The 21042-nt window shown below is 36.9% G+C and overlaps 1 protein-coding gene across 6 annotated transcripts in view; it reads left to right on the top strand.

Annotated features, from left to right (window-relative positions):
- Positions 1 to 21042, top strand: part of RhoGAP71E (Rho GTPase activating protein at 71E) — a 44067-nt gene that overhangs the window by 7794 nt on the left and 15231 nt on the right. For 5 of the 6 annotated variants that reach the window (XM_087340462.1, XM_022057362.2, XM_087340464.1 and 2 more), the window contains 5 exons: positions 9894 to 10056; positions 11212 to 11289; positions 12248 to 12399; positions 16857 to 16973; positions 20807 to 20975. In XM_087340462.1, coding sequence (XP_087196588.1) covers positions 9894 to 10056; positions 11212 to 11289; positions 12248 to 12399; positions 16857 to 16973; positions 20807 to 20975 — 679 coding nt within the window. The other variant, XM_087340466.1, reaches the window with a different exon arrangement.

Raw genomic sequence — 21042 nt, forward strand, 5'->3', positions numbered from 1 at the left:
CACTGAAAATAAGCTGCATGTATCTGCTTGTTCTGTGATTCAGATACAGATGTCGATTGATTAATGTGTAAAACTTTGTATGAATAGCATTTTACTGCAGGCCACCCATCTTAATATGTTTTAACTGGACTACCCTACTTCATCTAGTGAGATAGAAACAACATTCTTGCCATTCAGTATAGGATTTTGTAGACAAGTGCTTTTAACAATTTCAGATGCAAAAAAGTCATTTTGAATAGTGTGTTGAATAAAAATTATAAAAGTTTAAAAACCTTCAAGATCTAATTCTTTGCAGCCCTAAAGTGCATTGAAAACATTTTGATTTATTTTCAGTTAACTTCTCTGAGAGTGTGAGAAATGCTACTTCTATTTTGTCATGTGTAAACCTACGTTCATTTTTGTGTTTTACGTCTTCTGTCATCAGTCTTGTCTTCTTCCAAAAGGGATGCTATTACAAACGTAATTTTTTGTGTAATTCTTTGAACATTTTAAAAGTAAGATAAACTGGACTAATGTATGCTGTAGAGCGTTCAGTGTGAATGGTGCACCTAAAATATTGACCATTAGTTTACCTTGAGCTGAGCATGAGTATACTGATAGTGTAAATCAGTCTAAACTATTTTAATAATGCACGTGTTCAGATGATCTGCTCAGGCTGGTGGCTGAATCTGAAATGACTAATATCACAACAAAACAGGTACTGGCAACACTTCTGTCTGATATCCGCCTTTTAATATACACTGTGGCAAAGATGTCTGTTAACATTAGCTTCTTTTATTGTGTAATTTTGGAAACAAAACAAGTGCTTAGGTTTGCATACAGAGCTTGAAGTCTCTATAAAGTTAGTGGCTTATCAGGGAGCAAAACTGAAAAATGGTGTGGATTATTGTTTGTTATTTTGAATAACAAAGACAATAAACAATCAGTTCTATGTGACGATATTTGAAGCGTTCATGATAACTGAATGCAGTGAAGTCATCTTCGTCTATAAGCTGTGTAAGTGTGGAGTCCACCATTTTGGATTGTCTCTATCATCTGGTTTGATATGTTGAGTGGCATAATTACCCTTTATATTCTTGTAACTCCGTACTTACATAGTTGATCACTGAAGAAGACCTTATTGAACACTGCTGTATTTGATTTGTGGCATTTAGAACAAGCCAATAATATGGATGGTATATATTTGTTGGTGTAACTTTTTTGTGCATTGTATCTATCAGCACATTTATTCTCACACATGCAGCAAATTATGGACTGAATGTGGGTGGGACATTTGCTTGTAAAGGACAGCTGATGTCCACTTCAAAAGAATAATAAATATTTCCCTGCCCCATTATGTTTTTAAACTTAGGGTTGTGCCACAATTTGGTGATCCTTCAAATTAGCACTTACTGCTGGCAGCATTGACTCGAAGTCCCATGTTTATGAGGTGTGTTGCCAGTTGCTCTGTTTGTGAGCCACTAGACACCACGTCTGTACATACTTGTTTGCACTTTGGCTGTTACGAGTTTTCAGCTACTTGCTTTGACATTGGAGTTGAAGTGAAGATCTGACAGCAGCACAAGCTGGGGCTTGATGCATCAGACGTTGGTGTTGCCAGGGATCATTAAATTGCAGCATTAGTTCAGTCCCATATTGTGATAAACTTAATTAGTACTTAGGAGATGTACTTGAATATTATGTATTTCAGTTGCTTTTGGACTGTTCTTGACTAGCTGAGTGTTGATTAGCTTTCAAGAAGGACTCTTCTCCTTGGAATTAGTTATGTCATTTATTTGTCTTTAGTGGCTGCTAAAATATTGGGAAGTAAGTTACATAAATACTCACTGTATTGAAACACAGTGATGCTACTGCGGTAAGACACGACTTGTTGTCACGGGAAGTAACTACTCCTGTATTTATTTTGTTCCAATAATAGGAAATATTAGAACCTGCAGTAACGTAACAGCACAGTTTTGTTAGTTGAGTTGTGGTCACTGTTTTTCTTTTTCCTCCATCATGACACTGAATCCCATGGCAGGCTGAAGTCAGTGTAAGTACACATTTTAAATTGATTGCAGTTTTTGGTGTCAGCATTTCCCTCTCCTTTTGGTTGTTATTGTGAATAGCAGTATTTTTTAAGGCGTTTATTTTATGAATTTAGGGGATGGTTGGTCATCTGTTGTAATGTAGGTTGTATATCCTGCATGATAGTTATGTTCCATTCTTTGCAACGTCTGTATGTTGAGTGCTTTTGTTGTGTGTGAGAAGTTTTTTTAAGTACAAGATGTGACAAGTTTGGTCTGGAGCTAAATAAGTAAGATAATGCAATGCAGTATGACCTGCATGTCGATATTGTAAGGTTTTGTAGAGAAGTGGACTTAACTGACAGAATTAGCTTTTCATCCTTGTGGAACTTACATAATAGAGTGCAGTGTGGCTTTACAACTACAGAATGAATGGAAATTGGCTCTTTGGACTCAAAGTAGTGTTAAACCGCATTACACTGAAACAAATTACTCCTTGGTGGAAGGACCTCTGAAACATTGGTAAACTTATGCCTTGTAGTAACAATATCCTGAATATATCTGAGAGAATTTTTCCTAAATATTTTACAAGTAATTGTAAACGCAGTGTTTAAAGGAGGAGTGCAGTCTCGTGTTTTCAAGTGTTTCACTTTATTTTGTTTTGTACGTGTGAGACTGCCCAGAGTAAAATGACAAATTATGTTGAGTCTTAGTAGTGATGTAGCACTAGATAAATCACAGAAAATGGTGCTGAGTAGTACAGTAATATAATGTCTTAGAAATAGTTGCATGTAGAGAGTTAATTTCCTGTAATTTGGAACTGCCTGATATCCCCATATGAATTATATTGGACTTGACTGTTGTTGATCATATGAAGGTTTAAATACTGGGGTCACAGTTCATCAGTTCATAAACTTCCTCCACTATCCTTTGTAATCCTAGTGAGAAAAATAGTGTAGTGGTCTTGGGGTTAAAATTTCTTTTACATGGAGTTGTCTGTCTAGATAATTTTTGTAGCTCTGTCATCCTGATTATGAACTGACCAAGATATTTAGGCATGTGTTGCATTTCCGAAGTTATTGCTGAAAAGTACAAACATAGTTTCATGTAACTACTTACTAATGTTTTCCAATACAAGTAACAAGTGTGACATTATATTTGAGATTTGAGGGTCTCATGGCCATACATATATTGATGTGGTCTTCTGGATTGTGCTGCTGTGTATTATTGTAGGTGGCTGCCAGCCTTTGTGAAGAATGTATTGCCTCCATCTTCAGGGATGGAGTGAGTCGTCATATAAGAGAAAAACAGGTAATGGGAGTGAGAAGGAAGGGAAGGGCAATTGAATGGCGCTGAAGACAGCGTCTCCTGAAAAGGGACACTTTGTGAGGAGGGCCAAACAAGGGCCAGTGGGTTAAGGGATGTAAAATGACAGTAAGTAGTGTAAGAATGAGTAAGGCAGTCTGTGGGGATAAGTGGGAGAGGGTATGAGGATGAAATGAAGCAGCAGCCAGTGGGAATGGGGATGGAAGAAGGAATGTTCACAGGGGAAAGATCCCTTTTCGAGGAATGGGATGAACAATTTTCGTGGGAGGCCTTTATGAAGATCAAGAAGATGAGCACCAAGTGAAAGTGTGTGCCACATCCTTGGGGAGAGCTTGCTTTAATTCCTTCAGGATATATTTACATAATGTACTTGGGGGAGAAGCCGTCTTCCCTGTTCATGTTGCTGGGATGCAGCTCGATATTTGCGACTTCTCTGATGATCGGATACATGCATCCAAAACATTTTAACTACCTACAAGACTGCATGGCATTCAGAAGACCACAGTGTAACATGAACTATTGGAAGGTAAAGATATATATTCTGTAAATTGAAAGTGATGGAATGTTTTCTGTACATTCTGATTGTAGTTTGTAGGATGAAACTGTAACAAATGTCTGTTGATTGTAAAATATCTGATCAGTAGTTGATGTATTATGTCACAGTCTGTACTGATAATCCCTAGTAATTTTATGTATGTTAAGCAGTTAACGTTGACAGAAAAATGGCATGTCAGGTTTTGTGTGAAGTTGGTAGGAGTGATATGTTCTTTAATAATTATTGAACAGCTTTATTTGTCCGTTTTATAAACATGTTTGAGAATAGATTCTTTCCATTACCATGCTAAGTCTTCCTTATTCCAAATAGAATGACAATTATTTTTTGCCTCAGAATGTAATGTTTTCCTGTGCTTGGATAAATTCTGCTGGAAATAACCTAGTATTTGAATTTTTTAGTATACATTTTAACCTCAACATTACTGTGCTCAACTATATACATTTAAGCCCTCCTAATATCATTAATCCTATGTACATTTAATAACTCATTGATGTAATATTTTCTGCCCATCCGAAGTATTATAGGTATATTTGTGAACATTGCCATTCTCATCATGGAGCAGGTTGATTCAAGGTTGCTGACTCTTCTTAAAAGTAGTCTTTATAACAGTTTTAAATATTTTTGTTTTGTTATTTCAAGCTCATTGGTTCTGTTTTTATTTATCAGCATCTAGATCTGTATTTTGTTGTTACATGGTTTCCTAGAAGCCTCTCCATTCTCCTGTCTAGCATGTACAGAGTTTTACTCAGGGCATGTGACACAAGGAAAATACAGCTTTGTTGCCATAGAAAACTGTAAATAATGCAGTATATCATGTTTTTATGTTGCGTAACTGTTTACATCAGTGGGATGGTGCATCTTGTAGTTTAGTATAAGTTTCTGACGTCTCAGAGGTTCTTGCTGCCTCCATCATCCCTCCTGATGATGGCGACAGCAGGCACCTTTGAAAAGTCTGTAAACTTTTGCCAGGCTACACCACGCAACATCCCAGAAGACTGTTATTTTCATACTTCCATGAGAATGTGAAATCTCAACCATTGTGTGAGATTTGAGGGTTTTTCTGTGATGATCAGTGGGTTGTAATATATTTTGTTGTGATGACATATAGTCTTGTAGGTGGCTAACATTTCAGAGGAATGTATGTATCTGATCAGAAGATGGAAGTGATACATTCTTCCCAAACACTGGTAATCAGCTCTAAGACATTTCATTGTCACAGCCAAGAAAAACGTGATCCTCAGTTACAATGTATTTTGAGGTTGTAGACAAGAATTTTAGCCCCTGGTACCCTTTTAATTTCTTTCTCTCACACTGTGGCCTCCTGTGGCAGGTTCATTCCTTCATCTCTGTTGTACCTTTGACCGCAGAATAAAAGCAGTTGTGTTGGCTGAGGCTGTAACAAGTACTGAACTTGGTCAATTTACTTGTTTTATCATCTGTTATGGATATTTTTTGAGTGTTATATATGAAGGTTGTATTACATGTAATGTGAAACATTCATAAGTCATAATTGTGACAGATTTCTTTCCATCCATTTTCAACATTTCTCGCCAGTGTAACTCCATAGTATAAACAATTTTGTTCACGTCCTTCCATGTTCCACTTATATTTTTGCACCAATATCAGCAGACTTCCTGCCAATAAATAGACCATTTTAAATGATGGATCATTTCAAACCTGCACATCTGTAAGATGACTTTTGTGCCATGGCCAGAATGTTGAATTATTCTCAATTCTGTAGGTATGTCATTAAAATAGTTCTCTTCAGACTCTTCTTATTTGACTACCTTTTCTGAGCAATTTATATATTGTTGTTAACATATGAAGCAAACTAGAAATATATTGCAGGCATCTTCAGAGACATATAACCTGTCTAAAATATGAATGGAAATCTGTATTATGGTTACCTTCTTTTGTTCCATTTTGCCATTTTATTACATTATTTAGCGCGTTGCCATCTTGTAGTTTTAATTTAAATCGGTATCATCAGTGTATGAAATGTTTTCCTATTCATATCCATGTTTTCCCATTTGTATTTGTTTTAAAGAAGTTGCTATTGTGCATGTTGAATGTCTTGACATGGAGCTGTGAACTCTGGTTCTGCTTGACTATTTATTATTGTGTGTTGTGGCCTACTTTATTACAAAGTTATAGGAGTATTTTTCTTTGCTGAGGCCACAATTTATCTTGACTATTCCTCGGTTGAAAGAAGACAATGTTGACTTGTTCAGCAAGATGGAGTACCACCTCATTGCCGTAGTATTGTGATGGGAGTAATGATATGCGTTCTGAGCTCTGCCTGTGGACGAGACTCCCGGTCACTTCTGGGGTATGAATGCGCTGGGCCAGTGATGGGCTTGAATGAATTCGACGTATCACTGCAACTGTCGAAGTAGCAGCTCCAGAGATCCTGTGGAGTGTATGGGCTGTCAGCTAAACATCTGGCATTTCACAAAAGAGTACACGTGGACTTTCTGATAACTCTTTTAATTAAGCATTATTTTACTGTTTTAATCTCTCTTTTTAATTATGCACAATGGTTATGAAAAAACATAGCATCATAAAATCCATGAGTGACTTTCTAGACATTCTGTATTGTTAGTTGTTAGATAGAAGGCTGGGTGGGTATTTCCATCCACACAATGAATCTTATTGTATACTAATTACATGTTAAATGTGACCACAGTTAACACATAATTAATATACATTAAATTTGTTGTGAAGACAGAAATAGTAATTGATGTGTCATGTCACACATCAGGATGTCTCAGTTTAAGATTGCTAGTCTGAATGTTGTGGCTAAAAGAAAGATATTTGCATTTCCGAGGAAGAACCTTGATCCAACCCATAGACTGCCACATTGTTACCTGAGCTATTTCAGATACTTAAAAAGTTGTGACATATATATGAATAGTGTAATAAATCTGGCATATTTGTTCTCTTATTGCCCCTAGATTTTCAGTTTGTGAATTCTAACTTTTGATGCTGTCAGTGAGCCAGGGCCTCCAATATAACATTTTATCAAAATTACTTTATTAGTTTCTAAGTTAGAGGTGACACAGCATAAAAGTCCCTTTTGTTTAAAACCTTAAGACTTGCTGAAGAAGTGCGTTGGGCAGAAACTGTCTTTCAGTTTCATCTTCAATATTTGTTTGAAACATTTTTCATGTTGATAAATATTTAACAAGTTACAATGAGATGCATGCAGAAACCCATCTGGGCTTTTTTGTAAAGTGCCTGTTGTATAAAGTGAAGCCATTGTTATCCTGTTTTAACATAAATACGATTAGTAAATATTCTTTTAAAATCTCTTCAACAGATCTTGAGTCGTTACATGCAGACAGTGGACAGACATGTAACTGTGCATATTTGCAACTTTTCATTGTGAATGTGCTAAAAATCTCCTCTTAATTGCAAAGTGATCCATTTGTTTTAAAGGTGGTCAGCCAATGTAGACCACTTTCCAAAACTGTTGAATAATGAATTGCCACACATTTATTTTCATGTTTAAAAATGCTTGTGATAATTTTGTCCAGATTGAACATGCAACAGATTTTCTTTGATTATTTTCTAGCCTGTATTTGGCCTTCTTTCCTGTGTGTGTGTGGAATTACTTTTGCTATTCTGTGCACTCATGCTGTAGTATTTATTGTGTTTGTGTGAATGTGAGGGCATGCATTTATGTGTGCATGCACACATGTGTACTGTCTTTTTCCCCAAAATTTTGTGCAGTCTTGAACAAAAACAGCTTAGTCACTCATGAAGATGACTGAGTCCTTGGATCTTGTGCATGTGTAGTCTCACAGAAATTGAGCAACTGGTCAATTTCTGTGAGAAAATATGTGTGAACCTAGGCTATGTCATAATAGGGGGGGGGGGGGGATGGAAAGGGCAAGGGGGGGGAGTACACTTTATGTGCTTTCGCTTCCCTTCCCTCACTGTACTTAGGCTGGATGGCCACCAACATGTGTGTTTGTAATGGTCAGCAAAGCTTGGAGATATCTTGTGACAAGTATGCGTGGTGCAAGATCCCAGAAGACGTACTTGCCGCCAAGAGAACCTGAAATCTCACTTGGTTAGTCTCTTTCTTGTCTTTGTGTATGGATGTTTAGACTTCCTTCTGAATTAAAATCTAATTATGCTGCTTAAAGCAGTAGTGAATTATTATAATGTGTAAACAGTTAAAATCTTTAAATGGAGTGGGTATTAACTAGGTAAGTTTATTACAGTTTAGAAAAGGATTGGGTGTGATGGTGTAGTTACATTATAAAATGTATCCCATGCATCTTGCAAAAAGGAAATGCTCAAAATTTAAGTTCCTTTTTTTAGTGTTGCTATTGTAGAGCAGCAGTTCTCAACCTTGTGTGCGCAGTCACCCGCTTCAAAACCATTCAAATGATGGTGGTTTCTCAGTTCATTTGTTGATAAAACTTCAAACACAACTCATGTCAGCGGTATAAATGTGGTTAATGTACGTGTTTCAGTCAGTGGTGTTTGTTGCTGACCAGTCAGGTTAATTTCAACCCATTCTTCTATGTCTTGCCAGGGTAAGTAGATATAAGACATAAAATTGATTAAATACTCTTGGGCTACAGGCCGCCTGATGCGGCTTGTAGCCCGAGAGTATTTCATCAACTTCAGTCTCCGCAAAAGCTTCACTTCGTACATGCATACATACAGGAAACAAAAACGTTTTTGAAAGTTCTCACAGAACAGATTTATTGATTATAAAATATGCAGATTTAATTAGAACTTAGACAAGTTTTGGGTTTTCTGGCTTACAGTTAATATGAAATTTTGGCTGCAAAGCAGCTTTTGTTTTTAATTTGTGATTTTTGGATTTGGGCCTCTTTACCTTGGCACCAGTGTGACTTAACATAAATAATTGTACCTTTATCTGCTTCATATCAAAATGCACAAACTTTCCAAATTTATTCTTAGGGATTTTCCGTGTCTGTACATAGAGTCTTGATGTCCATTTACTCGGATGCAAACCAGCCAGAGCTGATCAATTGGGAATTAAATTATAAATTGCCTTTTCCCTTTTATTATTTTAATCATTTAAGATTGTCATATAATTATGAATAGGCAGAAAGTTGTTGAAACTTTCTCATTTTTCTTTTTCATTGTACATGTTACTCTACCCTGCCATACATTGTAGTGACATACAAGGCTTTTGGTTGATAAAGATTGGAGGGAACATTATTTATTTATTTCATAGCAAATTTCAGATCCAATAAAAACATCGAGAATAGGTACATTTTTCAATGAGTGATTATGTTTTAATTTGAAAGTGGCAAAAAAGATTTCTTTTCATCCTTGTCTGCTGTTTTGTGGAAGAAATAATAGATTTTTGAGGAATTTATTATTTTTTCCATTGTGTTCCATTGAAATTTGCCACATTGAGAAAGTTTTAAATAACAGTTTTGTCAGAATAAAACTGATGTATTATTTGAATATCTCAGGTGTAGAGCCTGCGGAATTTGAGTAGTTTCAGAAATCAAATGGATGGATGGACAGACTAACACACAGAATCCGCCTGTTTTGTTGCATCAAAAGTAGAAACAGTTTGTGATGAGATTGTAGGCTGTTGCTGGTGATGATATGAAGTACTCATTTTCAGGTTCTTCTGTTTTGGTTAGTATAAATGTACCAAATGTATTTACTGTAGACCATCTGGATAATAATGTACACACTACCTTGCATTAAACTATTCAGACCTCATCCAGACTAGCAAATAATGTGGTCTGATTTAACATTTATACAATTGCAGAATTTTGGGAATTTGCTGTGTTGTTTAAACATTATTGACTGTTTCAAAAGTCACTTTTCTCAGCTAGGCATCGTAAAAAAATGTGTACGCTTCCACAGAAGTCACTCAGCTTGTTAAAAAAAAGGTTGAGAACTGCTGATATAGGTAATATATTGTAATGGTGGATGTAAAATTTATTTTGTGTTTACTTCTTGCTCATAATCTGGACTTCAGTGTTAAAGCCTCTGTTTAGGTTGCCACACGCATCATGAAATTCCTGATTGACAACTTTGGAGTGAGCAACTTGTTTGGACGGGAGAATTATGAGTTCTATGCTCGGATCACTGGACGCATTCTCAAGGTGGAAGAAGACTGGATCTTTAGTTTCCGGTATCCTCCAGACACTCTTGTCTCCCGTGAGTATCTGCTGCTGACTCTTAAAATGGCAGCATGTAGCAGGACTCAAATGGTGGAGGAACACTTACAGATTACCTTATAGCTTGATTGTAATTCATCTTTGTGCTTAAAAGCCATCATTATTCATATTCACAGAAGTATAAAATGGGGCATGTTGTAAAGCATTCCAGTATAGACAGTCAGTTCTGTAATACGGATTGAATGTAAACAACTTTTCTTTCAGCTTAAAGGATTTATTTGAACATTTGTGTTTACTCTTTAGACCAGTTCTGTATTGAATTTTTCCTCTGAAGCGGCTGTCTCCATTTAATATGTGTAAATTTACGTTCTCAAAAATATAAAAGTGCCTTAAAGAACACACGCAGAATGAAAACTTGTGACTTGTAGAAACTGAGGACTGTATAAAACTAAGAAATGTTGATTTTTATCTGTTTGTCTTTTGATCTCTAATTTTAATTCGTTTTGTATTTGGATAATTCCCCAGTTCATTGTGTCTGAAGTTATAGTTCACATAGTCAGTGTTTCAAGGAAAATCTTTTAGTAAAATCAGTTAAGTTCAAATTTGTTTCTCAGGGATAATTTCTTTTCAATTTTAGTTGTAGTTTTAATTTCCATTTTTATGCCTTTGTTAAACACCTAGATTGAAATAAAGTTTTTTTATGCAATTATGGAATTTGATACAGAATGTCCAGACACAATTGTAATCTCTCTCTCTTTCTTATTATTCATAACTTAATGTAAATTATATATAGCAGTAGTGTATTTAGGAAGTTTCTGTCCTGTGCTACCATTTTCTCAAGAAAACAGTAAAAGAAGTGGCTGTTGGAAAATAAGGGTCCCACTTACTGACTTTGATGTTCTTCTGGATTTTGACACTGTGTAAGACTTGTATATAGATATAAACATTTCAGATAATATACTCAATCCATCTTCATGGAAGTCCTATAGCATCAAACTCCAGAACAACATTGCCATCTTCGCTGTCATGAAAACGTCAAATTTTTCAGTTGTTGTTAAATCTCTGCTTCATTTTTGTTATGGAGTTTGCCTACGGTGAACACAGACATGCGTGGGTTTCTGGTGTCCAATAGTGCTGTTACCTGTTTGGCCTCATTATTCCCTGGTCCGACCCGTGTGTGTGTGTGTTTCAACAGGCCAGCTGTCGCTTGAGGCAGAGAAGACTTGGTTGCAGTATGAGTGTGAACGATGGGGACTCAACTTCAACCTGGAAGGTAATCCAGGCATTTCACCATCCTTTGTCATTGGTAGATTGTTTGATGTAGGTATGGTCATTACATGCTTGCCAGCATTCCTCATTTATGTGACACTCCCAATTTGTTGCTGTTTCTTGTATTTTCCATTTAAGATTACTTTTCTGCAAATTTCTTATAAAATATTCTAAATTTTAGTTATGTCATATTTATTTACAACACCAAGCCATGTCACATACATTATTTTTGTATGACGTTTGTGTTTTTTATTAGCTGTTGAAGTATTTAATGGCTCATTAAAAAAGAAAAAATCCATCACTTAGTACACTTTAAGAAGAAACAGTACAATACAGTTCCTTCTTTAAATAAATTTCTGAATTTGTTAATTTAATCATTTTCCTACTGAGTATATCTGTGCCGTAATTACTGTCCTGTATGTCGAGTCAAAAAATGGCATACGTTACTGTGTTGAGGAAATTATTATTGGTTTACAGTACAGTGTGATCATGCATGCTCAGAGTAGCCCTGTGGAATGACAAGATAGTGCTACATTTATGATGCATGTTATTATTCTGTTCACTTTTGACCATAAGAATCATACAAGTAATTTCATCATATATTCATAGAAAAGAGAACACTGTATGTACAGTTTGTCACTGGCTGTATAAATTGCTTCAACAAAAGTTACAGATACAGACCAGAATGTAGCATTTTAAAATGATTAACCCTCTGAAGCTGAAACTTGTCTATATAATATTTAAAAATTTAGTTCTTACCTCAAAAGAAACACGGCACTTCTCCATTGCAAAGAGCATTTGCTTTTCCATTTGTCTGATTCACATTTCGTTACCAAAAAATTATGCAGGCTCTAGGAAACTTATTTATCCTGTGCCATAACACAGTTTTATGAATTAAAATTGTAAATAATTGTCATTAGGAGGGAAATAAAGATTCCATGTAATTATGTGGAATATTTCAGCAATGTCACACCAAGAGGAGAGCCAGTCAACTCCAGCATTGATTTGTGTCCCAGATGCTCCTAGTACATCACTTGGCATCATCCCAGAGAACAACTTGCTAGAGAGCTATACACGCCTCTCTATCAGTCTGGAAGAGAATGGCTTATTCAAGGTAAAAGTTGGTTTAGTGTAAAGAAATGCAGACATCTTAATTTTTATCACACAGTCACTTGTTCCACTTTCTCACCTCAGTCATTTTATTTTGACATAATGTTACTTTCTGAGACTATGTTCATCCTGTCAGTGATGATTTTCTGGGTTGTGGTGCATGCTGTGTGGTTCTGTTGGTGATTCCCAACATTTTGGGGAAATGTAGGAGATGATATGGCATTACAGCTCAGAGAAACATCACCAACATCTTTACTACCACAAGAATCTGAAGTATCTGTTACCATGCTTTTTGCACCATTTGTAGCCACCTCACCAGGTTCGGTTATCAAGAGTCTCCCAACAAGAGACTGAACATTGCACACTGAGATCTCCATTCACATTGTGTGGTACACATTAAGCACCGTGTCATCAAGATACACAAGGGGCATCAAGATGAAATTTGGACGTGAGCATTAGGAGAAGCCAGGTGGCCAGTTTCATACTCTGACTGCCTTTGTCCCTGCAAAACTGTTCTTGGTACCTGCTGATTATGAGCAAGGTGGGCTGGTTGATCATTTAGACATGAAGCTAAGAAAGAGTTGCTAATATTTTATTATGTTAGATGTTTTGAATTCTTAGTTTCAGACAGGTATTTAAATTGCTTGTGTTTGGTGTGGTTATCTTTAATTTTCCAATTAAAAGCTGTATATATATTTTAGAAAATTATTACTGTACAAAATTCAGTACCCTGCAGCGAATGGTGCCATTGCTGTTCTGATTTCAGTAATTTGCACAGCTGCCGTGTTGGTACTGCTGATGACAAGGGGTTCAGTACTGGATGGGGAAGTATCAAAAAGCAAAGTATTTGTACTGTGTTTCACCAGAAAATTGCTAATATTTGGGAATAACTGTATTAAATCAACATTACACTATTGAATGTGAATGATGATTCCCACCATTTATTTTAGATTTATGCCCTCACATCTAAAAGCACAAAGATTAAAATATACAAAACTATAATTCTGACCTGCTGTTTTGTATAAATTTATGTCTCACACTGAAGACAGAACACAGATTGAGTATGTTTGAGAATGAGTGCATAGGGATGAAGTGACAGGAGGCTGGAGAAGATGTTTTGGTGAAGACCTGTGTAATTTGTACTCTTTACCAATATTAGTATGATCAGATCAAAAATGGATGAGATGGGTAGGGCATGTATCACACATGTGAGCAGTGAGAAATACTTACAAAATTTTGATTGCAAAGCCTGAAAGGAAGAGAAAACTTGGATGATCTCGAGTTGTAGATCGAATAGTAAAATGGATCTTACAGAAATAGGGTGTGGACTGGATTCATTTCACTCAGGGTTAAGGACCATTTGTAAGCTGTTTTGAACATTCTAATGAAGCTTCAAGTTCCATAAAAGGTGAGTTTCTTGTCCAGATGAAAAATTGTTAGCCACTAAAGGACTTTGCTTCATGTGTTTATTGATCACTTAGCATTGATAGGTTTAATATCTATAAAGATGGCTCTCTTCTCGGTTGTAGCGCCTCATAGTCTGTTAGTTTACCAACGTCTGACATGTCCTTGCTGCTTAGATAATCAGGGTGATGATGGAGGTAGCAAGTACCTCTGAAACATTGGTAAACTTCTACCAAACTACACAATGCTACAACCTAGAAGACGGCCATCTTCATACTTTCTGCCATGAGAACCTCGAATCCTACTTAACATCTGTAGTTGGCAGTGGGATGGATGGCAGGTGCACACCCACAAATTGCTAATAGGGTTATGGAGAAGGAACTGTTTTCTCGTGGAACCCAAAATTTTGTTAGATTTCAGAAGTGTTAAAACTGTGATGCCTATTAAAAGTGGCCTTTAGATTGATAGTGTGTGAAGGAGAAACTATTGCTGTGCCTTGAGGGTAATGTTCCGTGCAAAATTGCACCGATCATCAGAATAGTCATGTTGCACTCTGGAGTCCCTAACATTCATTGAATAGGATTCTTGGTGGACTCTGTGATTGTGGGCACGTTAACAGAAAAATATTGAAAAACTCAACTGAGAAAAGAATTCCAGCCCACCCGCTGCTTGAATGACTGAGCTTTTGTATAATCATCACTAACTAACTAGATGGCTTACCGAACCTGAAGGTTCATCACCGAATTAACCAAAGCCCTCCACCGGACCCTGTCCTGGGCCAACAGAATCCAGTCTCCTTCAACTCCTATCTCCCATAGATCCCACCAGACATTATTCTCCCATCTACGTCTAGGTCTCTCCAGCAGTCTCTTCCCTTCAGGCTTCCCAACCAATACCCGGTGCACACCTCTTGCCCCATCCATGCGCGCTACATGTCCCGCCCATCTCATTCTTCTCGACTTAATCACCCTGACAATACTGGGGGAGGAGTACAGATTTTTAAGCTCATCATTATGCAGTTTTCTCCATGCCCCATTGTCCTTTTTAAATTGCCATGGTCGTGCCAAAGAGTCCGTCCTGGTCCGAGGCTTGGATAATGTGTTCGTAACAATGCTTTGTTTTTAAGGTGAAAGGTTGTTAGCCTTATGCCCAACCCCCAACCTGGAGGACCAGGGTATCACTCTTGGTCTGGCACAACGCCTTAGACCTGTCCGGCTTGGGTGACCCTACCATGAGCTGAAGCTCCAGCCGGCATAGCCCTAAGGGTCATTTGAGCAAGCATTAATGTATATATTAATATTTATAAAACTTGTGATAACATTTATGGTCTTAAAATATCTTTAAACTTTTGAGTGTAGTCTTATTTTAGGCAAAATAATCTGATGTTGGTGTTGCTACCGGCGCTTCCTCTCAAAATGTTCCACCTTTTTTTATATCATTGTGTCTGATGACGTTCAAGAGCAAGTGCATTCTGCATGGGAGGGCATCCACCTGGCTTTGGGCCTGCGGCCTCTTAATTTGAACAAATTCTGCTTTCATATCGTGCATGGTAGAGTGAGCTTGGAGCAGTCATATACATTGGTATATATTTGAGTAATTTTATTGTAATGCATATGTGTGAGGTCTGAAAATTACATAACTAGATTGATGCTGTAAAACAAGAATATATTGGTTTCAATCATTGGTGTGGTACTGTCAGAGTACTTTGCCTTTTGTTGAAAATAATTTTCTTTACATTAGACTGTCATCACTCTTTCTCCCCCTGCAAGTAATTGGAAATGAGACACTCTCAAGAAGATTTTTAGTTTTGTCAGGTGCACACAGTGGGTGTTTTATTACCAGAGTTTGTTTTTGACTGAAAAATGCTTTACGGGAACATGCATTGTCATACAAAATCCACTTGTCTAGTTGAAGGTTGAATAGTCTTTAGCAGATGAACTCCCATAACTTCAAAACTTTAAAGTAAGGAAATTACTTGTTTTGGAGGAAAAGATTTGTAATGATTACTTTGATGAAAAAGAATCAAATGAGCATACTTTGATGTTGACATTCACACTTTCTTCAGTTTCAGAGACTGGGCAGTTTCATTGGAGGGTTCAGGGGTTCAATGTTTTTTCTGGATTGTACTTGAAGACCAGAATCTCATTATGAGGCATAATTTTGCAAAAGGTTGGGTTCTTTCATTAGTCTTTATTTAGATTGCTCATTTGATTAAAATGTATTTGAGTTTATGATTACAGTATGCTATAAATTAAAATTAAAGTGAGTCAGAACCCCTTTTTAATTATAATATCCAGTTATGTTCAATAGACTTTGGTTATATTAATATTGTTTTCTCCATACATCTTCAGTTTGTCTGCTATATTCCAGATCAACAATTATTTCTCGCCATTTCAGTAACTTTTCTGAATTTTGATCAGTTTTTGAAGTCTGATATTGTGTCGCTTGTAACATCCCTTTCATCTTTAAATTTCTCGACTCATGCAGAAGCTTATTTTATACTCACTGTTTCCTCGAGAAACTTGCTGCTGTGTATTGCAAATTTTTCTAGAGTTTCAGTAAAAATGTAATGTTTATCATAATTTATCACCCATGTTTTTAACAGGTAATAAAAAACAAGGCTGCCACTTAAACCACAAAACTATTTATCTCACAAAACTGCTGAATCATGAATTGCATGATCCAGCACTGATCAACTCACTAATATTGCCAGATGATGCCAAATTATCGTTCAGCTTGTCAGACATGATTATGATACTTAGAACAGGTCTTGGACCTAGTCCTTGATAAAGAAAAGAAGAAGCAGTAGAAGACCATGTATGTGAGTAGTTAGGTAATTTAATGCTTTGTAATTCATGCCTGTAACACTACTGATGTCCGAATGAGATTCCACCTTTGGAGCAGCTTAAGTGAATAAGTATATAGTATAGAAGTACTGTTGGGCTGTAATACTGCAAGATGTTATGAAACAAGTTATGGAAAAAACATCTGTTGCCCTATTTTAACCATACCGTACTCATTTCTTTATTGATCCCTTGATTTATCAATTTTGCGCAGGGGTCTAGTCGATCGTCATCCAGCAGTGCCACAACTACCCACCACATGACACTGGAAGAACTTAGAGATGTGAATCGCTATGCTGAAAGTACTAAAAGTTTGTCCTACCTGCCCCAGGTGAGATTGCATCAGACATCAAAACAAGGTTAGCGACTGGTCATTTAACCCTTCCTACTCTCTTCCCCTCACTTACCTTATTCAATGTTTTGTGTATGTCCATCAGATGTACCCAACCTAAGGCAATGTACCATATTTTTATGAATGAATGAATGCAATTAACGACCCTAGCACCATGACCATTTTTGATCTGCTCTGCAGCCCCTTCTGTAATAGAACCCTGTACGAATCTCGCACTTTGTATGAAGTACAGTGAAGCCATTTACCAGTCCTGGTTCCATGTGTGAGACCAAATCATCCGTGACAACGCAGATATGTCGCGATGCCTCCTAGTCTGCAAGATCTGAGGTACAGCAGTTCTTGCTTTGGTGTCCCACAAAACACTCGAGATTTCTGTCAACATGAGTTCTTGTCATCCTCATTCAGCTTTCCTTCAGCTTGATTCTCCTTGCAGATATCTGTCTTTTAGATTGGTCAGGGTCTCCTTACAGGCCCGTAGTCTCAAGAGAGTCCCTGCACCTTTTGGAAAGTTTGGCCTTTTTCGTAGACGTACTGCCGACTACCCTGGGAATTTAAAAGATCCAAGTTAGGGTTTTCCTTTGCTTAATTGTGGCCTTGTGCCCAATTTGCTGTATTTTCCTCAATATGTTTGGTCTCTCTTTTTTTGTTTAAGCTTCCCACTGCACTTACAGACAGTCTTGCCCTTGGCAAGTGGACTTGCCTGCCTGGGATGCTGATGCTGTGTATTTCAAGGCCCTCCCCTTCCACAGGTTTGCTAGAACTATTAGCCCCTATATGGTCTACCAGAATCACTGGCTCCCTGGAGACTGGCCTCGGGCATTTTTACTGAAGAGTGCCTACCTGTGAATTCTTCCGCACTTTCCATATACTTGCTAGTATTGCTAGCTTCCTTTGATGGTAGACAGGAACCACTGGTTCTGTGTTGTTACTCTCTGTCTTTTAACTTTTTGTCCTATGAGAAAAAGTTACCGCTTACTGAGTCCCATATAGGTACTTCCTGTTGCCCCAAAGTGATCGTTAGCAACACTTGTCAGAGCTATGCAATCTCTGCATGTTGTCTTATGCCTTTGGTGGATCAGAGCCCTGTTAACTGTGTAGAGGTGTTAATGTGTCTACAGTGTGTAAGTCATGGCTGTGTTTGGAAGGGATATTTTTTTGAGTCTAAATAATCTTATGTCTGAACTTTTGTTCTTTAAAAGCTGAATACATCTTGCGACATGGATGGGTGTTCAGATTCATATATAGGGTGTGTGAACAACCTTTGAGCATCTGTTATAAAGAAACATCCCTGTCCTTATACTTGGAAATAAAGGCATACATTGAAAATTATTTTTGGCTGTTATTTCAAAAATGAAACATTTGCGACCCCGTGTTCATAGGAACATTTTTTCTTATTTTTGATCCTGGAACACGCACACGAAGTTTGTAAACATACTTCTGACTCACCCTGTATAAACATCAGGAATTGAGCTTGAAAATATGATTTTCGCATCATTGCCAGTCCGCTACCATGCCAGATGATATGTGAGGGAACATTGGCAACCAACTGAAGGAGGACTCTTACTTCTGTTTTGCTTTTGCAGGACTTTGGAATGCCATTAACATCCATTCATGTTTTTCTTCAACTTAAGCAGAGATATTAGTGTCTGTCATAAATCATTGTAGTTAATGGAAGGTATAGAAATGCCACATATGGACAAATTCAAGGAGATTGCCAATGACTGGAATTACAATGACAGCTGTAAGCTTACGCCACTTTTGGTCTAATACTCAGAAAATTTGAAGCCCTTGATTTTTGTTGTACAGAGTGTACCTGTCAGGTGGCAGCGGCAGCCATTACATTTATGTACCGGCTTATTGAGTAATCGGGATAGCAGGTGTTCTGAGCATTTTTTTGTCATTACGATAGCAATAGTTTACTGTTAATCCTACTCAGATTTAATAATAATATTTTGTATATTAAAATTATGATTTTAGTAACTTCAGCTAAATTTTGGGAATGAGTTATGATGGCTTCTCTTAGATTGTTCTTAATTCTTACTCTGGTTTCCCATTTGGTGCTATGTAACCTGTGTAGTTAAAATTATTTAAACAAATAAATAAATGATAAAAAGACACCATGCTACAAGTGACCTGTTCACTAAGTATTTATTAATTAAAATGAATTGCAAGTCTAATTGTAATTGAAATTGGCAATAAAGTGGAAAGAACAATTCCATGAATCAGTGTGACAATACAGGTTAATGTTTTGTATATTTATATTTTATGCTACCAAATATTCTTTCTTGTGGATTGTTAACACTTGTATTCTGTAGACACTGATTTAGGACTTACTGACTGATATGTCTCACAAAACCCACCCCACATTTTCTTTGTTATAGACAAGTTCCTGGTGCAGAAGTTTTACTGTACGAATTCCATACCTTTTGCTTGTTCATATATAAAATCCTAATCATACAAGACTTTTTCCCGTGTTGAATACTTTCAGAATTCACTTCAGCCTTTGTTAAAATCATTTGGCATTTTCAAAATGATGTTACTTTTCTCTGGTGGAAAGTAAATGGTTTTGCCAAAGGTTCCCTGTACCTTTAAGCCCATGACCAGTCCAGTAGTACGTACTGTTTGTGATACCTTCACAATCTTTAAGTGGCATGAAGAATGAAGTTGGAAGATGTGCTTCAACAGTTTTTTCTAACCCTTATAGTAAATATATCTATACCATCCTCAGGTAGTTGTTCAGATTTAGTGTATGAAACTGCCTCATTTTTTTAGGTCATTCCACTGTTTGAGCAAACATTGCAGTTACCATGTTCAGGGGTATTCTGGGTATAGGGAAAAATCAGCTATATATAAGTATGTATGTGTGTATGTATTGGGATGCTATAATTATTTAATTTTTCTGATAGTGTGCACTCTGCAGGGGTTTAAAGAACCATTTAACATTCCAGCCATGTACCAGTGCTCCTGGGTTTTAATGGAAAGTTGAACTGTCATATGAGTACCGTTTGAAGGAAAAATTTGTAGGCAGTATTGTAAGGTTGGTGATAGTGACATGCATTTTAAGGTATGTGAAATACACAAAAAATAAGAGACATTACATTTCTAATTGACAGCCTTGTTCTTAAAGTTGTTCTGCATGTAAATTCTTATTCTTTTATAAAAACTACAAAACAATAAGAGTTTATGCTCGTATGTAGATAACTGAAATTAAATTGCATGTGTTAGGTCTAAACTTTGTCAAGAATACTTTAGATGTATGTATTTGGTATAGCCTGTATCCTGAACTCTGTTCTGATCAGAACAGAGTGGAACATAATTGATTTTTCCATAACAAGTAATGACGTAACTCATTCCAGTAAGGAAATGTCATAAGTCTTATTGTAAAATACTTTTTTGTTTACCTCCATTATGTCTGTGGACCTGTATTCACTTTATTGTGTCATCTTTTTTTTTGCTTTATTAGGAACAATAAACTCAAGACCTAGGCATAAATTTAAGGACTGAATTTATCTGGCCTAGAATAGTGACCAATACTGGGCTTTTGTGAACATGGTAATAAACCTTTGGGTTCCATACAGTGTGGAGAATTTCTTGACTATCTGAATGACTATCAGCTTGTCAAGAAGGACTCTGATCTATGTCAGTACTTAGTAGATAATAAACATTTACACAGCTTCATATCTCCCTTACATTTGCTTAGATTGAATGGGAAAATACTCTCTTTAGTTTGTGGAAAATACGCTTAGGTAATAAGAAACTTTATGTTTGGTGAGATCTGCATTCAAAGGAGATGCTTGCTTGGGACCCAATAGGTTCACGAGCGTCAGACAGCGAGGATGAGGACAAGATCAGAGTGGTTTCTTACACCAGTCGATGGAAGCAAGGGGGGGAAGCTGCTAGCATGCACCACAGTGGACAGTGATCCAACGTCCATCCATGTACTGAGAGGTTCCAACACCAGATCCTCATCAGGAAACATTGGTAAGTGTCAGTGATATTATCTGTCCACAGATGTGAGTACATGGCTCCCACTTTAAATAACGCCTTG

This window comes from Zootermopsis nevadensis, unplaced genomic scaffold (assembly GCF_977971745.1).
Source record: "Zootermopsis nevadensis isolate Lab colony 2312 unplaced genomic scaffold, Znev_1.0 Znev_ptg000061l, whole genome shotgun sequence".
Lineage (NCBI taxonomy): Eukaryota > Metazoa > Arthropoda > Insecta > Blattodea > Termopsidae > Zootermopsis > Zootermopsis nevadensis.